This window comes from Ailuropoda melanoleuca, chromosome 7, assembly GCF_002007445.2.
Source record: "Ailuropoda melanoleuca isolate Jingjing chromosome 7, ASM200744v2, whole genome shotgun sequence".
In the NCBI taxonomy this organism is placed as follows: Eukaryota; Metazoa; Chordata; class Mammalia; order Carnivora; family Ursidae; genus Ailuropoda; species Ailuropoda melanoleuca.
In genome coordinates this window covers 59,780,835-59,796,174 of record NC_048224.1, presented here as the reverse complement: position 1 = coordinate 59,796,174, position 15,340 = coordinate 59,780,835, and the positions used below count along the sequence as shown (strand labels likewise).

General features: G+C 63.2%; 1 protein-coding gene and 2 non-coding genes across 3 annotated transcripts; 2 read left to right on the top strand and 1 right to left on the bottom strand.

The window, feature by feature from the left end:
* Nucleotides 1-4,154: 4,154 nt before the first annotated feature.
* On the top strand, nt 4,155-4,288 carry LOC117803211. Its single transcript, XR_004626904.1, has one exon. It is a non-coding gene; the product is annotated as a small nucleolar RNA SNORA17 (small nucleolar RNA).
* A 1,037-nt stretch (nt 4,289-5,325) lies between these two features.
* Nucleotides 5,326-5,461, top strand: LOC117803207. The gene has a single exon (XR_004626900.1). It is a non-coding gene; the product is annotated as a small nucleolar RNA SNORA43 (small nucleolar RNA).
* A 709-nt stretch (nt 5,462-6,170) lies between these two features.
* Nucleotides 6,171-13,916, bottom strand: DIPK1B (divergent protein kinase domain 1B; the record flags this gene model as incomplete). The annotated part of the gene is made up of 5 exons (XM_034664850.1): nt 6,171-8,946; nt 9,462-9,638; nt 9,760-9,867; nt 12,317-12,451; nt 13,752-13,916. Coding segments are annotated over 5 exons (1,395 nt in total), but the record flags the coding sequence as incomplete, so codon positions are not given.
* Nucleotides 13,917-15,340: the final 1,424 nt, after the last annotated feature.

Below are 15,340 nucleotides of genomic sequence, written 5' to 3'. Positions count from 1 at the left end.
TCCCCACTGAGAGGGTCAGGTGTGCACAGGGGACCTGCACACAGCACGTGTATCATGACCCAGCCCTGCGGAGGACGTGCATGAGACCCGTGGCTCCACACCTGACCAGTCCCCCATGTTCCCTCACCACCGTCAAGTGCTCTGTGGCCCCAAAGTCTGCTGAGCCCCGCAACCATGCCCACCCCAGCCAGCAAGCCTCAGGGTGCAAGGCCAGGTGGGTTGGACATCTGGGGACGCAGAGGTCACTGAATACCCGCCCCCCCACCCAGCTGGCCTGGAATGCAGACTTCCTCCTAGGGTCCAGCTAAGCACATGGCTGGGCCAGGGGACCTGGAGACAGCAGTGGAGGCCGACTCAGGGCAGGGAGAAGATTGGTCCGCTCCCTTCCCCTTCCCCTCTCCTCATTCTCCCTCACCTTCCTGGCAGGACCTGGGACAGAGGTCCAGCCTGCCCTTGGCTGCAGCCCTGCCTAGAGTCAGAAGGGTGGGAAGGAGGCCAGGGAGGAGAGGCCCACCAACAGGATGCCCAAGTGTGAGGGTGTTGTTACTGTAATGAGGGACCCCATGGGGATTCAGGGATTTCAGCCCTTTTTAGACATGAGCAGGGGCCCCAGTACTGAGCCCCTACCCCATCCTGCCCCCCAACAAGGCCCCGCATCCTCTTCAGCCCAGTCCTTGTCGGCAGCCAGTCCTCCCCCAGCCCCAGGAAATCCAGCTGCTCAGGGGCTGCAAAATCATTACAAGCTGGAGCCCGAGCAGCCCTATGGGGCCTGGTTCCAGGTCCTGGAGCCCCACGGTGAGGAGAGGTGAGGCCGGGCAGGAGCGGGGAGAGGGGAAAGTGGACTGTCCCTGGGGGGCACAGACTCTGTTGTGTGCTGGCTCCTAGGGCACCCAGATCCCAGCTCAGGGTTCCTATTCCTGGCCAGAGAAAGAAGTCCCATCTGTCCTCTGCTGGAGAAGGTGAATTCCTGAGCCGGGTGGCCCTCAGGTGCCTGAGGACATGGAGTTATCTGCAGTTCCTCTGGAGAGAAGGGTGACGGGCACCCCTGTCTGGGAGAACAGTGAGCAGCGCTCATCCCAGGCCGCAGGTGCACCCATCACCTAGCACGCTCACCCTCAGACTCACCCCTGGAAACTCTGGCTCGGTTTTTCACAGATGTATTTTCAGGAGGGTTCAGCACAGCGGTGGTGGAGAGAGCAGGGAACGGAACAACGCTAATGCCCAAGGAGATGGATGGCATCCGGGGTCCTGTTGTGCAGGCTGGAGAGAACGCTGTGGGGCGGTAAGGCGGGTGCAGGGTCTCTGCGTGCCAAGAGGCAAACCCTGGGGTCTAGTGGACCCACTGTCTGCATCCAGGAGCTGGCACTGCCCATTCCGAAACCAGCTCTAACAGCTGGCCTCTGCCTGTGGCTGCAGAGAGCAGAGCGAACGAGAAGCCTCATGGCCTCGGGTTCCCTCCCAGCCTGTCGCAGAGCTATGGACCCCTGGATGCAGTGAGTAGCTTGGCTCGGCCTGGCACAGCAGGGGGGCCTCCCGCTGGCGTCTGCCGCCCAGCCCTGCCATTCCCTGGCCCAAATCCCAGCTCCAGCAGTACAAACCAAGTGGCCTGGGCAAGGGTCTTCACGTGGGTCCTAGATTACCCTGGGGACCTCAGAGAGAGGACCCTCCCCGGGTGTCCACACGGCGGCTGTGCACAGTCTAGGAGGAAGAGCAGATATAAAGCTGGGTGGGGCCCTCGCCCATTTGGCGAGAGAAGGGGCTCATGGGTCGCCCAAGAGGCTCTGCAGCCACAGCACTTAGTAGACCGCTGATGTATACCCGACTACGTGGGAGACGAGAACAGAGCTCCTGGTGTGCGGCCACAGGACAGGTGCAGCTGAGCAGGGGTGGGGAGCAGAGGGCTGGGGAAGGTGGGTGGAGATGTCCCCTCCAGGAGGGCAGGTGTGAGCTGCCTTCTTGGAGGGACTGAGATGCCATTTTGCTTCCTCCAGTGTGGGGTCCTGGTCATCCCATGCTGGGTGTTCTCAGCGGGCGGGAACACTCCCGGGAGTCCCCATAAGCTGGGCCACATCCTCAGCTTCCTGAGCTCAGCTCTGCCCAGGGACCGTGCCTGGGACCAGGGCAGTGTGGGTGCTGAGCTCTGGGGTGTGACAGAGCTGGGTGACACTCCCCCTGGTCCCCAGGAGCTGTTCAAGAAGGGAGTGCCCTACCACTGCCTGGGCTGCCTCTGGTCCTAGCAGGACAAGAGGGGCGAGGAGCACCTGGCTCCCACCGTCCGCGCCATCGTCACCCAGTGCAAGGCGTGGCTGGCTGCAACTAGGACCAGAGTGTGGCAGTCGGGCACAGGGCCAGGGTATGCAGCACGGCATCCAGGTGGCCAAGGTAGCCATGGGCGGGCCAGGGAGTCCCTCTCCAGAGTGTAGGAAACTCCTCTTTCTCTCCGGTTAGGTCTCCAGCACTGCAGCTGTTCCCTCAGGCTGGGACTTAGCTTCCACCCAGCTGTTGGGTAAATGGAGAGTGGGTGGGCTTCCTTCCCCACACCAGCCCCCGTTCCCCAGGAAGCCCGGCTCCTGTTGCTCCTTGGGTCTGCACTGCACCCCGGACTGCAGGGAATGCTCACAGCCCACAGAGCCTTTAGCCCACATGGCCAGACCCGGGAGGGAGGCAGGTCTGGGTGCACCTTGGGACGCCTCACTCTGCCCCTAGGACAGAAGACGCTGATCACAGAGGACGCTGTAGGGTCCCTCATGGATGCCTCCTCAGCAAGAGCTTACCCTGCGGTGCGGCGGGCGGCAGCAGGCCACGCCCCACCTGCCCAGGGGAGCAGTAGCTAGTTAGCTCGTGAGAAGCCCCGGGGGCTAACGAACCCACGCCGGCCCTTCCAGACGCTACCCCAGGAGTTCCCACGGGAAGGAGGAAGCCAAGCGTCGCTGGCCGGGGCCCCAGCTGCCCCTCCCCTGTCAGCGAGAGGCCGTCCTGAGTGGGGAAGGCGGCGCTGCCTGCAGGGGATCTTCCTGGGGGGCTGGCGGGGAGCTGCGCCCGGGAGAGCCGGACGCCCTTCTGCAGGGAACGAAGAGGCGGCGCCAGCTCCGGGGACGCGCACCGGGTGCGGGACAGGAACTTGGGAAGACACTACCGAGTGCTAACATGCCTGGCGCTGTTCTTAGCGCTCTGCATGGCTTGGCTCCCGCAGTCCTGCCATCCACGGGACGTGGGTCGCGGGGATCTCCTTTGCAAGGTCCCACTCTTCCGGAGGAGGACCCGGGGCTGCCGCCCGCCCCGGACGGAGCTGCAGGCGCTGGCAGGAGAGTGGGAAGTCCTGCCTGCGGGGCCGGGCTGTGTCCGGGAGCCCCCATCCCCCCACCCCGGTTGCTACCCGCTAGTCCCGGCGCCAGCAAGACCGGGAGTGTCCGGTAGAGAGCGCTGCGGCCCTGGACGCGGGCGGCGCGGTTTGACCCTCGCAGGCCGCCGTACGGGCTATAAAAGGCGCGGCGCGCTCTTGCGCGTCCTTTCCCGGCGGTGGTGGTGGTGGCGGAGCAGCGGTTGACGGAGCGGCGGCTGACGGAGCGGCGGCTGACGGAGCGGGACTTTCCGGGGGGGCAGCCGGGCTGGCGGCGGCCAGGTAGCGGAGGTTTGGTGGGCGGGTCCCGGCCTTCCAGAAGTCCGCGCAGGGAAGCCGCCGCCGCCGCCGCTGCTCGTCTGTGGCTGTCCTTTTGTTTTGAGACGGTGGCTGACCGGCCGGCCACGTCCGCGTGCGGCGGTGCCGGCGCCCCTGCCTGGCCGGGCGGTCTGCAGCGGGCCCCAGCGGCTGGCACTGCCGCCCCCGAACCGCGATAGTGCGCACGCTCAAGCCGGACTGGGTCTCGGGGGGCGGGGGGCGGTGAACAGGCCCGGTGTCGCCCAGGAACACGCAGGCCTGGTGGCGGGGTCTCCGGGGAGCAAATGCAGCGGAACAGTGTGCGTGCACATTCAGGCTTCTTTTCTTCTCTAGGAAGTTTGCCTGCTGGAAACCGCGCGCCTGGGAGGGCGTCCTGGGGTCTCGGGTGAGTTGACACGTTGGCGCTGGAATGAGTTCACCCCGAAGCGCGACTGTTGTGCAGATTCAGCCCCTTCTGTGCAGTCTGCTAATTCGGGGGTGGTTGACATTCATCCACACTGCCCCCAGAGGCGTTGCAGGTGTGGCTGCTTCTGTGTCACATTTGTGTCATTCGGTGGCAGAAAGAAGAGAGGCTTATCTACGCCCAGTGTTCCCGCTGGTGAACGTCTGGATGATTAATAGTCTGACACCCGACCAAGCGCTTTCGGCCATGCCTGTGTTTACTGGCAGCCTGAGGCCACCGTGGGAAAGCTCTCCGACTGTCTCCTAGTTCTTGGGTAGCCTCAGATGGGGACGTGGTCGCAGGTAGTGGGCCACTCAGGTCTCAGGTAGGCTGGCTTGCTGAACATCTGAGTGCTACTTAACCTGTCACGGTGGAGGAAACAAACGATGGCACCCAAACTTTCCCCTTTGGGGTGAATTAAACATCACCTAACAGCCCAGCAGAACTCAAATTATGTGGTTTAAAGTGTGAGAAAGTCTTTGTGGGCGGTTTTTCTGCCTCTTGAAACAAGTTTGATGCACTGTGCAGCCAGCCGGACACTCCCGCAGTGAAGTCGCAGGGTTCAGGCAGTGCAGACACCGTGGCCCAGGCTGGCTGGCCGGCCTAGCTTTCTCCTGCTTGTGAGGATTTTCTGGAATTCCAGAGCGTTGTGCCCTGGGTCACCTTCCCTACTTGTTCTGTGGATTTCTGGTCTACTGGTGAGGAGCTTTCTGGGCAAGAGGGTGCAAAAGTCCCTAAGGAAGGCCATCCTGGCCATTCTGCCATTGCCCAGGTATATCAGACACTAAGCTACTGCCGGGTGCCAGCGCGGGCTGTCCAGGTCCTTTGGGCTACCTGTTGGGGCTCTGAAAGAGGACAGCAGGGAGAGTAAAGGACTCCCTTTTCCCCGGCTGCCTTCACTAGTTTTAAATTATAGCGGTAGACAGAGTAGAAGATGCTACTCAATGGATTAGTCCTGCTACCTGCCTAACCGGCGGGTTGGGTTTTTCAGAATCCTGCGGAAGTAGAGAAGGTTTGCTGGTACCTGCCCTGGTTAACAGTAATGGTGACAGCCGACCTTAGAATGCTATGATTTGGGGCTAAGCATTTTTGTTACTTAATACAGGAAGGAAGATGACGGCTGGCCTGCGGACAGGCCAGAAAAACTCCCCGCCACCATCCAGAACGAGGTAAGAGGGGACACGAGGCTGGCCTCCAGACTGGGTGATAGGGGATGGCTGCCCTGCAGGTGCCAGACCAGCTGGCACCCCAGATCCAGCTGCTCTGCTGCACCTGGGACGTCGGGGCAAAGAGGAAGTGGCTATTTCTACGCTCAGTGCTCAGAACAGTGAGCACTAAGAATGGTTTGTAGCCGAACATGCCTTAGAGCTGCTGTGGGGTGGTTGGTTCTGGGTCCGCTTGGCAGACACACATGCCTTCCGGCTCTCGCTGGGAACCCGAAGCGTGGCGCCAAATGCTTTGGTTTTCTGATTCGTCTGTAAAATGAGACTCGTTAGGAGGATTGAGTGAGCCACGCACGCAGTATGAGCAGGTGGCCAGCTTTTGGCACAATGGGATTGACCAGGAGAAGGTCTCCTTCCTGGAAATGGTCATTCTGTAGGTCTGTCTGTGGAGGGCTTTCTGGAACTCCTTGCCGAGTGCGTCGTGCATCCCTGGTTGAGAGCGACTGTGAGTGGCCTGGGGTTTGCCATCGCTTCCTGCGGGGGCTTTCAGGCCTTGTGCCCACAGACACCCCTGCTTTAAGGACCCTTGAGACAAGTGGCACAGGAGGCATTGGTCGGGAGGGGGAAGGACGCCAGAGGGCTGCACCTGGCTCTGTCCTGCCCAGGAGACCGGTTGGTTGGTGTTGGAGCCCTGTAAACCCGGGCAGTGATGAGAGGGGTGGCCTTGGTAACCCCACTGGGGTGACTGGGGCTGTCCCACCTTCTTGCAGGTGGAGAGCTGAACACTGGTACAAGCAGCCAAGACCTGGGCTGGCTGCTCAGGGTAAGAGACTCAACGATTTCAAGTTTAAAAAAAAAAAAACTATTCTGTGTTTATTTTGTAAAACATTTGTACAGGGTTGGCGTGTTGAAAAGGAGTCATGTGCTCAGCTTGGGAAGTTTGCACCGGGAGGTGGAGACGCTGGGTCAGGGCAGCAGGAACTGTCGAGTGTCGGTAGACAGTAGATACTGGTCTGGACTCCAGAAAATCCAGGCAGGCCGAGGCAGAGAGGAGGGATCGAGAGAAGTGGGGCCCATGTCTCTTTTAAGATTTCATTTATTTATTCGACAGAGAGAGAGCCAGCCAGTGAGAGAGGGAACGCAAGCAGGGGGAGTGGGAGAGGGAGAAGCAGGCTCCCAGTGGAGCAGGGAGTCTGATCTGGGGCTCGATCCCAGGACTCTGGGATCACGCCCTGAGCTGAAAGCAGAGGCTTTACCGATTGAGCCACCCACGCGCCCCTTGTGTCCTGATTCTTAATCCTCCAGCCATTGTGTTTTAACTGCCCAGAGCCCGCAATTCTTTATTTCTTACGATTTTATTTTAGATCATGAGCGGTGGGGTGGGGGGCAGCAGAGAGAGAATCTGAAGCAGATTCCACACTCAGCGTGGAGCCCAATATGGGGCTTGATCCCACGACCCTGAGATTGTGGCCTGAGCTGAAGTCTAGAGTCGGAAGCTCAACTGACAGAGTCACCCCGATGCCCCGGTTCTGAACTGTTTTTGTGCTGTGTTTGGATTATTCACCCCCACCCCACAGGAGAGAAAAATCTAGATGGGGAAGAAAGTTACTTGAATGTAGGGAGGATGAGTTTTAGGAATTAATACTAAAAATATGGGTATTACAGTTGAAGTTTTCAATAACAGTGTTTCTCTGTTGGCAAAACTTGAGAATAAATTGGTCTTGAATAAACTGTCGTAACTTGGCTTTTCCTCAACGGTGATGAGCTAAGGCCCGCGCACGCTGCTGGGTCTGGAGCTGCCACCTGCTGAACTTGGCCCTGTGACGTTCAGGGAAGCGTGTGAGCAGAGATGTGCGCCTCAAGTCCCCACTTTGAGAAGCCTGCAAAAATCCAGCCTCTGCCTCCAAGCACTTGAGCAGTGCCTCCAGCCCACCGGGCCCGGGACGCTGCCCTTCCCCCGCTCCCTGAGCCTTGTGGCCTCTGGGATCTAGGAGTAGTAAATCCCGTGACTCCTTGTGCAGGGACGGTTTGAAACCTTGCCTTTCATCAAAATGACAGCCGGGGCTTCCGCTCCCCAGAGTGGAGGCAGAGGGAGCCATCCGCTGACCCCCTCGATGGGGCAGGTCACAGCCTGCATGTTTGCAGTTCAGTGCACCAGCCTGGGCTCAGCAGTGGGGCCCCCACAGGGAAAGGGTGTCCGGCTCCTGCAGCTTCCCTTTAGGGAGGGGCAGGGAGAACGCTGGACTCTGCTGGACGCTGGCTTCTCCATCTAGCGGCTCATTGACATCTGGTGAGGTCCCCGCGGCTGGACCGCAGGGGAGGCTCTGCAGCTTGTTACCAGGACCCCGCGTCTCCAGCGGTACCTTCCTTAAGAACCGTACCACAGTCCAGCAGCACAGAACATGTCAGCATCCCGCATCGCATCACCACCACTCCTGCCCCCAGAATGTGGCTCTAGGAGAGACCCTGCCAGTGACGCCCGCTGAGGCCTGTCCAGCAGACTGGGGCCCAGAGGGCCACGCTGCGTCCCATCCAGCCTGGGCAAGGGCAGCCCCCACCTCTGAGCTCAAGTGACAATGGCGGGTCTGGGAGGCAGGACCAGGGGTCCAGTGGGGTGTGAGGGAACCCAGGGGCACTCACAGAAAAGCTGTTTATTTACATCACACGTTCTTCAAAATAACAGTCAACCCTTGGGGTCAGGCTCCAGGGGCTCCTTCCTGGCCCCCGTCCCTTTCCAGCCTGTCCTGTCCAGCTATGCGGCCCCCTGTCTGGGTTGCGGGGAGCAGGACCCCTTCCCTGGCCTGTGCTCTGGCTCCTGCGCTCCTGTCCCGCGCGGGGCGGCGGGGGGGGGGTGGTGCTGGGGGCGCCGGCCGTCACGAGTACTTGGTGTTGGAGATCTCCTTCCAGAGCAGGGCCTTGAGGTGGCTCAGCACCAGCGCGTGGTGCGCCTCCACCTGGCTGGCCAGCCCGCTGAGCGTCGTGCAGGTGCGCAGCTGTCTGCCCAGCTCCTCACGCAGCTCGGCGGGCGCGCCGGGCAGCAGGTAGTCCCGCAGCAGCTCGCACACCTTGGCCAGGTTGGGCTGGATGAGGTCGCCCTTGCACTGCCTCATGAGCTTGTCGCAGGGCGCCCTGCAGTCCCGGCCGTAGGTGCAGTCGGCGCTGTGCTCGCAGTGGCGGCCCTGCAGGAAGCGGCGCACCGCCGCCTCGGGTGCCACCTGCTGCAGGTCAGCCATCTTGAAGTCGTACTTGGCCGTGTAGCCCACGTTGGCCAGCGTGGTCTCGCACATGTAGAAGGTCCCGTAGGCGCTGTGGAAGAGCTCCTCCACGAACTCCAGCAGGCCGATGGCGATCTTGGCCCTCCAAGGCCACGCGGGCCCCAGCCACTGCTGGAGGGCTGTGTGCAGGGCGGGGGGCAGCAGCGGGCGCAGGAGGGGCGGGAGAGCGGCCCCGTGCCAGGAACCGTGTGGCACCCCCTCAGTGACATAGAGGTCCCCGCAGGAGCCCAGCAGCCGGGACGCGTGCTCCTCCTGCAGGGACAGCAGCAGCAGGAACTCGTTCCGCTGGAGCAGGGCCCACACCGACTTGGCCTCGGCCAGGGACACCCTGCTGTCCTTGTTGAAGTCGGCCATGAGCAGGACCTGCCCAACCAGCGCGGGCAGGGAGGGCAGGTCTCCCAGGTTTGCCTGACATGTGAGACCCAAACAAAGGGGGACCGAGTCATTTCAGGGCCAGCGAGACTGACCTGCTGGTGGGTTTCTACGTTGACAGGATGCCCGCCTTGACCTACTAGGCTCAGACCCCTGGGTGTGTGCTGGGTGGGCTGCACACGGGGCCCCGGCACATCTGCCAGCTTGGGAGAACCCAGCCTCCAAGCACACAGACGGAGGGGATGACCCCTTGCTGACCACAGGCGCACTGTCCTTTCTCCAGGAGTTGCTCCTGGGGCTTCGTGTCCCTGCGTCTCCACGGGTGCTCGGGGAGCTGGGGAGTGGGCACCTATGTCTGCTCCCACCCCACTTCCCATGTGCAGGGTTCTCTCCCCCCAGATGCTCCGGGCGGGTTGGGGTGGAAGGGGTCCTCTGCACCCAGGAGGGCCTGCCTGGAGCTGAAGTCCAGCCAGATGTCTGGCCAGGGGCTGTGGCTCCCACCCGCCTGCCTCCTGACCTGAACTCCGCATGGCCCCCAGGAGCCAACTGACCTTGAGAAAGCTGAGGGTCATCTCTCGGAACTCCTTAATTGACGTGCCCCGAGTGGGCTTGTCGAACAGCACCAGCTCCTGGCGGGGGACCAGGTCCGACCTGGCCTTGGGGTCCAGGCCGTCCTCGATGCCACATTTAATGGTCACCTCCTTGCTCTGCCACAGCCCGCTGTACACCTGGATGGGGCCACAGGGGTCCTTGAGCAGACGTCCCCTCCTGCTGCAGCTTGCGTCCAAGCCCCGGGACCCCAGGTAAAGGGCCCCAGGGCTGACCCCAGCCAGACCCTGCTGGGCTTACCTGCTGGCCCGGGACGGAGGACAGGCACGTCCTCCACTCCACCTTGTGCAGGTTGCACAGGTCCTGGCAGAGGGAGCCGGAGATGATGCCCTTGCGGTACTGGTCACACTGGGGACAGGAGGAAGGCACCAGGAAGTGGCCTGAGGCGGCGGGCCCCTCCTCCCACCATCCACATGTCGCAGGTTGAGGCTCCATCCCATCTGCCATTTGCCCCCTGGTTCTTAAGCCCCTCCGCTTGTCTCAGAGGGGCTCCCAGACCACTGCATCTGGGAGCCAGCAACCTCTGGCCATCCCTGACCCCACCGGCAAGAGCCTTTGCTTACCACAGCCGGAAAGCTGCCAGCCCCTCACAGAGTTAACAGTGAACCCCGCCACCCATCCCACCTCCTGCGACGTGCGCGAGTCTGGGTCTCCGCTCTCCCCCGTGGCAGGGAGTAGGAGCAGCAGAGCCTGGGACGCGATGGGGCCCTACCCCTGCCCCTGGGTGGGTGGGGCGCCAGGCCACCTCATCAGCCAGATGCCCCTGGAGCCACTGGCAGTAAGAATCAGGCTGGGCTCTGGAGCAGCGGCCGCCCCCGAGCCCTTCCCCCTGGGCAGGGAGGTGCCGCCATCAGGAGCTCCGCCATCAGGAGCTCTGGAGCGCGTGGGGTGCGTTCCTGGAAGTGCATCACCGTTGCCATGGAGCCCGGGCCCTTACTGGAGCCAGGCTGGGAGGAAGGAGAGGGAAGTGAGTGTGCGAGTGTGGAGAGCAGGGCGCCACCCAAGTGTGGGGAGGACGGAGGGCAGGGCCAGGGCCAGAACCAGAGGCCCCGTGAAGGAGGCATCTGTGTGTGGCGGCATGAAAGCCATGGCCGCTCATCAAGATGGTAAAGAAAATATAAGGAAAACTATTTCACCACTTGCAGGGAGTCCTTGCACCTCGAAAGGTCGGCTCTGAGCCCCAGAGCCCCCCCCCCCCGCCGAAACGCAGGGCCTTCAAGGGCCCGGCCAGGGACAGGCTTCTGCCCAGCACCACCTCTCCCGACCAGTGCCAGGGAGGGAGCCACTGGCCACACTGCCCCTCGGACTGGGAGGGGCTCCCCCAGGGGCTGAGGGGGGCAATGTGCCCCACGGTCTCAGGGCACCTCCAGCCCATCAGGCTTGGGGCAAACTGCCCCCCTCCCAGCTTGTTTCCCACCTGCAGGGGGGCTGAGTACCCGCCAAACACCCAGAGGCTGTGAAAACCTGACCCGTGACCCCTGATCGCACCCTTGGACATGCTGTGGAACCACCACGAGGCAGGCAGGTCTCTGGAAAGGAGGCGGCGTCCCCACAGCCCAGGGGACACCCTAGGGAGACACCCCTGGGCACACAGTTTCCTCGGGCTCAGGAACACCTGCTGACCCTCCCGGCGGCTGCTCCCTGCTACCGCCAGGCCAGAGCCCCCCGCCCCGCCTGCTGCCCTCACTCCAGCGGTGCGTCCCTCCCATCCCCACAGCTCACTACAGCCCTCATCTGCCACTCAGGGCCCCTGGCCGCGCTCCGCCGTCCTGGCCCTCCCCAGCCCCACCCTCGCCCTGAGCTGTCTGACAGCAGGGCCTCTCCCCAGCCCCCCACCCCACGTCTGCTCTTGTGTGTCCCCTGACCCCCTGGACTGTGAGGGCAGAGCCATGTGGCCGGTGCCCAGCTCAGGCCTGGCCCCTGGAGGCCAGCAGCGAGCCTTTCTGAAGCATGCCGAGAACAGGAGGGAGACAGGAAGGCCTTCCCCCACGCGTGGGCACTTCGTCCTCCATGCCCCGGGCCGGCGTGGCCCTTTGGAGGGGTACTTAGCCAATAGGGGGACGAGACGCCACACGGCCTCTTGCAAATCCTGTCACGGTTCTCCCACCTTGGGACTTCCCCAAACTTGGCCCCTGTGGGACCTTGGCCAGAGCAGGCCTGCCTGCGCCCTTCCATGGCCAGTGTCAGTCCCACACAGCCCCCAGGAGAGGGGGCCCTCTTCATCTTACAGCGGGGGGAGCAGCTCCGGGCCCGTCCAGCGGCATCAGAACCCTGGCCATCAGTTCACTGGGGGCTCCAAACTGCCTGGGAAGGCCAGGCAGGGCGCAGGCCGGGGTCAGGGGAGTCCAGGGCTTGCCAGGGCCCCTGCAGCTGGTGTAGTTGGTCCCTCCAGCCCGAGTCTCGGGTGTCCGCTAGGTGTGCACCCATGAGCCCACGTGCCTTGCTATGTATGGGCACACGTGGGCTCATGACGCCACTCCCTCACGCTCACACCCCCGGACCCTACCTGCTGCCTCCTTTGGTGAACCCTGACCCCAGGAGGGGCACTCAAGGCCACCAGCGTCTGTCCATCCCAGTCTCCCTACTGAAAGGCCTCCCCGAAAACGTCTCAGAACGTCCCAGGCCCTCTCCCCGCCGCACCTGCAGCAGCGTCCCCCACCCCGTCCCTCCTGTCCTCTCTGCCACACCCAGTGCCATGGGCCATGGCCAAGTCCACCGTGCCGGCGCTCTGAGGATCCCGGGCCAGCACCGCGCAGGGAGGAGTCCGTCCACAAGGCCGGCCCAGGGCGACACTTACGATAACCATCCGGCAGACGTGCCCGCGGCAGAGCTCCGCGTAGGACGAGTAGCGCACGTACACCATCCAGCCGCCCACAAAGACGCCCAGCCAGACCAAGACGACGTACTTGACCCTGAGGCCCGGGAGCCGGCCCTGCTGGGAGAGAGGCCTGTGAGGAAGTGCCACATTCGGGGCGCGCGTGCCCCCTTCACCGGCACCAGCCTTCCCGGCCAACCCGTCCCTGCGGCCAGCACCCTGCCCTGCTCCAGCTTCCGAAGCTGCCCTGCACGGAGGGCCGTTCCTGGGTCTCCCTCCCCGGCCCCCTCCACCCTCCGTGCGCCCGAACTTTGACGTCTCCTGGGCAGACAAGAATCAACTTCAAAATGCAGGGGCGCGTGGCAGGCGACTCGATTTTGATGAAAAAATATATTTTTTACAAATTTCTCTCTGGCCTTGCTCTCATTCTATAACGACCTTTAACCTCTGCACAAGGTCAGGCTCGAAAAATCACCCCCCCACCCCGGGCACACTGTCCTCTGGCTGGTGGGCCGTTGCAGCTGAAGCAGGCCCAGCACGGGGGACGGGGCGTGGGGGCTGCAGGTGCAGGGGGCGGGCCTCAGCAGCCCGGTTGCCCTGGGAGCCTTGAAGAGACAGCACCTCGGACACGGCATGTGGGCGGCATCGTCCCCGGAGCCAGAGGAACACAGCCCAAGGGTCCGTGACGGGTGACTAGCTACACAAAACAGTCCATCCACACTGTGGAAAATCATTCACTCTAAGAGGAAGGAATCCCGAGCCCCGCGTGGGAAGATGACCACGTCTGCGGACGGAGGGACGGTGCGCTGACGCCCTCAGACTCCGCAGTGAAAAGCGGTGAAGGCGGTAAATCTTATGTCATGTGTATTCCCCCACAATAAAGACTAAGGCAGGCAGCCCGTGGCCCTGTGGCCAGAGGCACTGCCCCCATGTGTGCGGTGGGCTGGGAACAGCGTCTCCGGGGCTCGGCCCCTCCGCCAGCTTTCCCCCTCTGATGAGCGGAATCCAGGGTGAGGGGCCCAGATCCCAAACCTGGGTTCCAGGGGCGCCACCTCCCTTCCCCACCCCCTGCCCTGGCAGATCACAGGCCGCCCGGACTGCTGTCCAGGATGGCCGGCTGAGGGGACGGAGTTACCAATGTTCCGGTCAGGGGGGCCGGACCCCAGAGAAAAGGGCTGGGACCCAGGGGTCAGAGAGTAGGAGGGCCCAGAGCTTCAACCCCCCCCCAAAGGAAGTGCTACATGCCCCCCCAACCACTCCTTGCCCCCTGGGCAGCGGCTCCGGTCCTGTTAGCCCTGGGGCCTGCTCAGCCAGAAGCTGGGGCTGCGTCCAGTGCAGACGGGGTAGGGGCCTCTGGGCCCAGCGCGGGCAGCTGCGGGCATCTTTGTGGTTCTTCCAGGAGAGGCAGGGGCCTCACCTTCCGCGACCTGGACACCCGTTCACACAGCTGGCCCTCCCGGGAGGGGCTGCAGCAGGAGGAACCCTGCAAGCTCCGGGGACGGGGGGACAGGCTCCGAGCCACAGCGGCTACTGGTAAGCAGCGAGGACCAGGGTACGCGGGGCAGAGCAAGAGGGCCGGGCCTCAGGCCCACATGTCCTGTACCACAGCTGCTTCCGTCAGGGTTGTTCAGAAGGAAAAACAGGAAAGCAGAGAAATAGTGGGTGGAGGGGCTGGGGGGCGNCAGGGGCTTTGGGCTCTGAGAGGGCCCTGAGGCTGGCACTGGGGGTCAGGGGCTGGCAGCCAGGAGGAGGGCAGGCTGGAGCAGTCCTGGACCTGGGGCTGACCCTGGGGTGGACCCAGGCTCACAGAGGGACTGCGGGGCCCACCACGGACACGAGCCACATCCCAGCCAGACCCCCACCCNCACCCGCCCCCCCAGGCCCTCCCAGGACACTGTCCCCACCTGACCAGCTGTGACTGACCCAACTCCTGACCTTAGACGGGTACTTCCTCTAGAAGCAGGCCCTGGCCCCCTGGGTCCTATCACTCACCAGACTCTTCAGTGGGTCCCATGCAGCTGCTCCCCAGCCCCACCTGGCCCTGGTTCCAGGTGGAGCCACTGCCTCGGGGGTCAGTAACAGCCACGTTACCCACGGGCCAGCACCCCACATGCACGACGGCACCAAGTTTACCTACAGCCCAGGAGGGAAACTGAGGCTCTGAATGTGACCTGACAATAGCAGGTGGGCGCGGCTGGCTCAAACCCTTGGGAACCAGCCTGTCCTGGGTCCCAGGTCAAGCTCTGGGCCTCCCTGCAGCAACCTGGTCAAGGCCCCTCCCTCAGCGGAGCGGAAGGCAGTATACACCCCGCTTCCTGGCCTGGGGGTGGGCCCTCAGACCCCTCACCTCCCACCTGGCTTCAGGCTGGGCCAAGACCAGGAGGCCCCCTGAGGCCCCAGGTGGGCAGGGAGGGTGTCCCACACGCACACAAAATGCGAATGTTTCCCGGCTCTGAGGTTACCCCCCCACCCCAGAGGAGCTGAGGAAAGCCAGGCTCTGGGGCCAAGGGCACGACTCTGGCCGGGACCCTCTTGCCCTGGCCCTGGGACAGCTGCGAAGACCAGGGAGATGTGGGCTGCTCAGAACAGGTCTGGCCGGAGGCCATTTCGGTCACGCGGTGGGCCTGGCTCTGACCACCCAAAGCAGGAGGGACCGGCTTCGCAGCGGGCTTCCCAAGGCAGCCTGGGCTTCCCCAGCGGACAGCGGCCCCAGGCAGGGACGGTGACTTGTCCAAGGTCATGGTGGGGTCAGGCATACCCCTAAGCTGGGGCTGGCTGGGAGATGACCCGGGGGAGGTTCTGTCCTTCTGAGAGCGTTTCCATGTGTCCCAAGTTTTCCATAACAGAAAAACAAATCTTACCTCTTTTAAGTGAGGAAAGAGACACGGACCTGGCGTGGTTTCTGGGCCTCCCGGAAAGGGGGGGGTGGTCCAGCCCGTGGGGGAGGGGCTTCTTCAGCCCTGGGGGGAAGGGGCTGCTACCCCGCAGCATCCGCCGGCCCCTCCG